Below are 6,778 nucleotides of genomic sequence, written 5' to 3'. Positions count from 1 at the left end.
GAACCCAGCCGAGCAGAGTCACCTTTTAGCAAACTACACGGACTAAATACATTGTACTTACTACCACAGGTTCAGGTAATTACGCAGCCTTTCTCTAATGGCTCACGAGGGCTACTGACACCTGAGAATATGCTATACATTTATAAACCTTCCATGAACCTGTTAATAAATTCTGAGACGCTTTGGACATGACAAGAATATTGTCCAAGAATTTAATTGCTACTTATTGTTAGCCGTATTAGAATGTATTTGCTTAAATTTGATAAGTCTGGGCATAAAGCGAGTTGTTCTAGGCCTTGCAATTTTAAAAACCATAATAATAAGATAAAGATGAAGGTTTGATAGAAATATCAGTAAGACCAGGTACAGTTTCGGATGGGCGTAACCTCTGACTATCAATACTGTTTCTTTTGTGATTAGCCTATTAAGGCTTTCCGCCACAGTAACCGAGTTTCCTCATTTGTTTCTCTCAGAAATACCCCACTGCATCTAGGATTTCATGTCATTCAAAAAGGTATGTCGAGCACGTGCTGCAAGCCTGCCGGGCGCTGCTGAAGAGGCTGGCGACAACGTCACGAGGCAGGAAGGAGGCTGCTGTCACAGAGCTGACCGTCTAGCGGAGGAAAGCGGACGGCAAGTGAGCAGTTACGAAGCAAGGTGATTTCACTAAGGAGAAACCATCTGAAGAAAATACGACCGACCAGGGGGATGGGGACCAGAAGAGGTGGGGGAGGGGCGTTCCTGGGCTGGGCAGACATGAGAGGCAGTCACGGGAAAGAAGCATCAAGGAGCAAGGAGGAGCCAGACCCTGTAGGTCCTTGGAGGCCGCCAAAGTAATCTGCCTTCTCTCTGAAAGAAATGGTGAGTTACTGGAGGTTCTGAGCCCACTACTGGTTAGAAGAGTGGCTGGCACGTTAGAAAAAGTCCAGGAAGTGGAAAGCAAAAGTGAGTGACCAGTCGGACAGAGGTCCCAGGACCTGATGGGCCAGGACGGGGAGGGGCCCTGAGGACTTGCGTGTTCACTGAGCCAGACGGGAAGGCCCTGGAAGGCCCTCAGTGGGCTGACATGCTCCGGCATTCATCTTAGCGGGGCCGTTCTGGCTGCTGGGCTGTGAGCACCCTGCGAGGGACGTGGGGAAGGCGGGGCGTCGGGAGACCACGGGATGATGTTCGAGAGAGAAAGGCACAGCGGCAGAGGTCGAAGACGATGGGGGCGGGGTTAGTTAACATACTGGCTACGGGGTGTAAGCAAAAGAGGAACGAAAGCTGACTCCAAGGGACCCCAGGGTGCGAGAAGGGAAAGCCCCAGACTGAAGCCCTGGGCAGCTCCTCCGGAGGAAGAAGTATGAAGACAGGGAAGCGGGGTGCAGGCGCGCTGGGTGCCACTAAGGGAGAAAGTGAGAACGAGGCCAGTCGGGACGGGGGACCGGACGTGGCGCAGGCAGGGCTGCCGTGATCCGTGGTCGCGGCTCTAAGAGCCTGTGACACGAGAGGGGTGTCGGGGAGGCTGCGCTCAAGACGGCCAGGATGACGCGGACCGCTGTCCCCGGCAGCCTCCTGCAGCTCCTTTCCGGGGTCACGATTTCTCATGCTCCATTATGCCCCCTCGTCGCTTTTTCACAGACAGCCTCTGGTATTCACCTTCTCCACCCTGATTTCTCTGCGGAAGACTTCACGCCGCGCCGTCGTGACCGACGTTTCATCTGGGGCAGGCCTCGAGGGACGAGATCCCCCCAGCCCTGTGAAGATCCTGTTCCAACGTTTCCCCGCATCGGGCGTCGCTGACAAAAGGTCTGCTGGAAGTGCCATTCTTTCCGTAAGCAGGAGACGGCTCTGACAGCATCTGGAACTCTCTCTACCCTCCTGACATTCTGAAGTGTCACTCCGACGTTTCCAGGGGGCAGCCTCGCTCAGCTCGGTCCGGCTCGGCTCTTCCGCTTCACCCCTCGCCCATCTCCATGGTACCGGCACGTGGCCTTGGTCACGGCCAAGGTAAGCGCTGTCCGCAGCCACGGCCTCCCGACTGTCGACGGCAGAGCGCTCCGGCCCGTCGGGGTGGTTCATAATCACAATCGGATTTCTGACGTGCGCCTGACTTTGGTGGCACCTGGGCAGTTAGGCAAGTCAGGGCTGGTTACTGGACGTCAAGAGCCCATCTGCCCGTCTCACAAACCCTGCCACCAAGGCTTAGGCCTCCGCCAACGCAGGTGCCCCACGCGTGCACCAGTGACAGCTGCTGAGTGTCCGCGGCCACGAGGCCTGCACCCCAGGACCCTCCGCTCCTTGCATGCCGCTGCTCACTGCTGCTGCCCTGTCAACAGCGGAGTTCCATGAGTCCTTGTCGGCAGCCCGACATTTAAGCCGTTAATGCATAATTAGCATATATAGACAAAGGAGTAAAATTTATTAACTGAAACATGAGAAATAAAACTTCTCTAATGAACTACTATAAGAATCCAGACACATTCCTGATGAAAATAAATCTTTCGACTTCTGCAAAGGTTCGGTTCTTCTGACTCAGGCAGTCTCTCTGATGATTATTTGCCATGGAGCATAACTTTCAGCAGCAATATCACGCAAGCCACATGTCGTTTTTAAACTTCTAGTAACCACATTTAAAAAGAATAAAAAGAAACAGGTGAGTTCAATTTTGAAAGTATGTTTTATTTAACCTAAATACATCGAGAACATCACTGTTTCAACGTGCCATCGGAAACCGATGCGATATTTCACACTCGTTCCCACACTAAGTCTGAGCCCCAGTGTGTGTTTCGCACGTATGGAACGTTGGTTCAGACCGGCCACGGCCAAGGGTCCACCAGCAGCGCAGGGTGACATCGGGCAGTGCGATGATAGCCTCGGACTGAACCTAATTATCTGGCGACTCTGGGTGACAAAAAGCTGTCTCCTTTCTGGAGATGGTGGGCATGGCTTCCTCTCTGCTACCAGGATACGGTCCATTTCTTTCTGGCAAGTGGCTACACTCCCACTCTTAAGGGGTTCCGTTCTGAAGCCATCGGGCCCTTGAATGCTGTACGAAGTTTCTTCCACTTCATCCTCGCCTGACATGTGCTGCTCTCTGCATCCGTAACGTTCCTCTGTTTGACGCCTCTTCTCGGGGCAAAGGACGTCATGGCATGTTCTCTAGTACCACCTCGTGCAGCTCCATCCAGTAATTAATTTGTGATTAAATGAGTACATTTTCAAATGTTACAGCGTTAGAGCATTCAATGAAAGTGGGTTATGAGAAATGCCACTTTCCGTCACAGTGACCCTGTAGCACGTGGATTTCATGCTATTCCAGGAAAGGACTGTGGCAAACCAATGCCAATCGAGATTTCTCAGCCCCAAGCTGAGAATCATCGACTGATGAGAGTAACTGATTTCCAACATTTATCGATTGCTATGAATTGAAACACCCTGCTTTTTGGCATATAGATTTGCTCGTGCTCATCTTCACAAGTTTGATAAACGTGTTCTCATAACTTGCATAGCTGTATCCAACATAAATTGTTCTGCACGTGGATATTCTGATTTCTGGTAGGTTTTTAACACCGGCTAAAGGCTGACAGGTGCCCAGTGATCACGGCTCCCTCCATGTGTCCAAACTCTCGTGCGCAATAAGTATGATACTAACATGGGACACTCGTCGTGGAATATTGCCAAGGTGAATCTGATATAATATATCTTGAACATTTGCTAAACATCTGTTCGAAGTCATAATCTTTGAAAGGTTCCCCTCACGTACAAATGCTCTAAGTTCACATTAAGACTGATGCAATGCTTGAAAGATTTTCCTCATTCACTGTATCTGAAATTTATAAAGCGGAGAGCACACACTAAGAGCCTTCCCATGGGCATTACATTCGCAAGGTTTCCCTGACTGACGCGAAGGGAGAACACTAGCCGCAGGCCCTTCCACCAAGTGACCGTGTTTATAAGGTTAAATACATAACGGAACTGTAGAAACACTAGAAAGAGCCGGCAAGCTTCAAAAAAAGTGTATAAAGAGACAACGATTATATTTCAATTACAGCACATGAATATGTATTAAGGCGTATTTCCATCCAGGATGATTGAGTCTCCTTTTAATAATTAATCCACTTGAATAGTCAGTATTGCAATATTACGGAGATACCAGAAAATTAGATATAATTCAAATGTAATATTGTAGCCTGAATTCTGAATTCTACCATTACCTTTTCGTTTAAAACTAGTTAAGACATATAAGTTAAAGAGTAGCAAATTTAATTAGTTTCATTATTATAAGAACAAAGGGGGGAAGAAAGACTTATCTGTTCATCCTAGTCGCTGGACACTTGTCCCCTGAAAGATGATTATGGACTAAGTGGAGGGGGCAGGAAGGAGGAGGCGTTTCTTTAACATCTGAGCAAAGTAAACACTCTCTGAATATTACATACCTAACTGGGTTTTCTGAACTCGCAGTGCGCCCTTCCCAGGCCTCACTAGCAAACCGCGCAGGCCACGCGTCTCCCACAGCTCACCGCCACCTCTCACTCGCCGCCCGAAGGGACCCTGCCCAGGCTCACGCCCACGTCCAGGGAGCGCTCCTGCGGGCGTCCTGCCACGTGGAACGCCTGGGGAAGCACCTCCGCACTGACTGCAGCCAGGGCCATGGTGTCGCTCCCCCAGGAGACTGGGAGCTGGACAGCCAGGGACCTCTTCTATCTCCAGAACCTGGCGAGTGTCTGGTACGTAGAAAATGGTCAACGATTTTTAAGAAACTACCTATCTGGTGTCATGCGAATACTTTCACCTTACACTCTCTAGAAAATAACTTTCTTATAAGTATTAGAGGCTTTTTAAATTGCTTTGTTTTTTGTTTGCGTCCTTCGAAGAAGTAAAAAGAAACCCAGGGGAGAAAAACAAGTCGATGGCGATATAGAAATACAGTATGACTCGGTTATCATTTTCCCAAGAAATTTCACAACGACTGAAATGCTAGTCAGTCACATGTCACCTGAATAAATGTTATAAATAAAAAGTGAGCACTGTAATATGGGAATAGAGATTACTGCTTTCTCTTCTCGGGAAACACCATTAACGTTTAATCTGAACAGACACTGAAGATGTCGCCTGGAAGAGCACACTTACCCTGACGTCGGTAGCGTCCCCATGCCTGATGATACTGGCCCAGGTGGTTGGCTCGCTGTTGCTCTCAAAATAATGAAAGACCTTGAGCACGCGCTCCATCGCTCCGGGGGAGCGTTCCACACCTGTACCCAGGTGAGTCTTGGCACTCGAATTCGGTGTGTGATTCAAGTTCGGGTCGAGGTAAGCAGCTGCCATTCTTTTGCTAGATGCTAGGTACCTGTCATATTCTGTACGAGAAAAAAATCATTTTCATCAGACGATATTTGAAATCTGATTAAAATGTGATGTCGATACTTACATTACCAACGCTGTTCTACATTCTCTCCACACAGTAAGTGATCATGCAGACAGAATATAAAAGTGAGCATGAGGACAACTGGGACCTAATCCAATAAGATGATCCCTAGGTCTCCCCACCCCCACCCCCGCCTCCAGGGCAGTACACCATTCACGGTGGCGTAATAAATATTTGCTAAACAAATTATTCAAAGACCAGGAGCCCTGTTTCAGCTCTGTCAAAAATTCGCTGTCATCTATGAGTGATGAAACTTGGCCCTCCCCTTTTCTAAGTCACAGACTTTGAATCTGGGAAGATCTCACAGGAAAACCGAACATGTTAACTTTGCTGCCTACTTCTGAAAACCTATACATGAAACACAAGTTTTCTTAACACAACAAAAATTCAGTGAGTAGTCATTATATACACTAGGCGTCAGTGATGAAAAATTATAGCTAAAACAAGGTCCTTCCACTTAGTCACTTTGCAGAAGTCAGACACGTCACAACAGAAAACAAAACCAAAAAGCATAAACAACTGAATTTTCAAAAAGTGTGGTAGGGGGCCTTCATTTGAATGTGAGGGAATACCCTGGGCAAGACTAAAACTCTCACCAAAAAACTCAGCAAAGCCACGTTAAAACACCCCCCAAACAACGTTTAGGGTCCGAGACGGTCTGAGGCAACCAGATGACAGAGAAAGAGACATGAAGAGACAATGGCTGCCTTCTCCCGAAGGGCATTTGCCAATTCTGTACCTTCAAGAGCCTGAAGATCGCCCCCCCAAAAGGCACACATGAGTGAGAAACCAGCAGAGCTGCCGACAATGAGACCGAATCATGAGTGTGAGGGACCCCGGATTCTGGTGAGAAGGACGGGGTGAAGAACTGAGTCACACACCGCAGGTTCTCCCGTCAGGACAGTCGCCAGTCCTGAAACCCAGCCAACCCAGCCGGGGGGAAGGCGAGCAGAGTGAAGGGGAGACAGGGAGGGGGGACAGGGAGGGGGGACAGGGAGAGGGGACAGGGAGAGGGGACAGGAATGCCACACGGGATTATCCCCTGTCAGCTTCCGGCGCACAAAAGGCCTGAACGGCACGGTTCACAAACCTCATCTAACTGACACAGAAAACGCGACGCCCAACAGTGATTCATCTCTGCAAGCAAAATTTCACCAAATGTGCACATGAAATATTTACTAAAAGCTGACCGCATGCCAGGTGAAAGGGAAAGATTCGATAAATATCAAAGGACTAAAATTATTCAGAGTATATTCTGCGTCTAGCTTTAAACTGGACAACAAAGAAAAGATAACTAGAAACCCCCAAATGTCTGGGAACTAAGCAACGTAGTTCAAGTGCCCATTAGCGAAAAAGTATTTTGAACTG

General features: G+C 48.6%; 1 protein-coding gene across 1 annotated transcript in view; it reads right to left on the bottom strand.

Moving 5' to 3' along the window:
- Window positions 1–6,778, bottom strand: part of PTK2 (protein tyrosine kinase 2) — a 179,194-nt gene that overhangs the window by 125,464 nt on the left and 46,952 nt on the right. Inside the window, exon 3 of the mRNA XM_023524973.1 lies at window positions 5,116–5,342. Coding sequence (XP_023380741.1) covers window positions 5,116–5,310 — 195 coding nt within the window. The 5' untranslated portion in view covers window positions 5,311–5,342. The remainder of the gene's footprint in view (window positions 1–5,115; window positions 5,343–6,778) is intronic.

Source organism: Pteropus vampyrus, unplaced genomic scaffold (genome assembly GCF_000151845.1).
Source record: "Pteropus vampyrus isolate Shadow unplaced genomic scaffold, Pvam_2.0 Scaffold514, whole genome shotgun sequence".
NCBI lineage: Eukaryota > Metazoa > Chordata > Mammalia > Chiroptera > Pteropodidae > Pteropus > Pteropus vampyrus.
The sequence above is the reverse complement of the archived record's forward strand: the minus strand, read 5'-3'. Positions and strand labels throughout refer to the sequence as shown.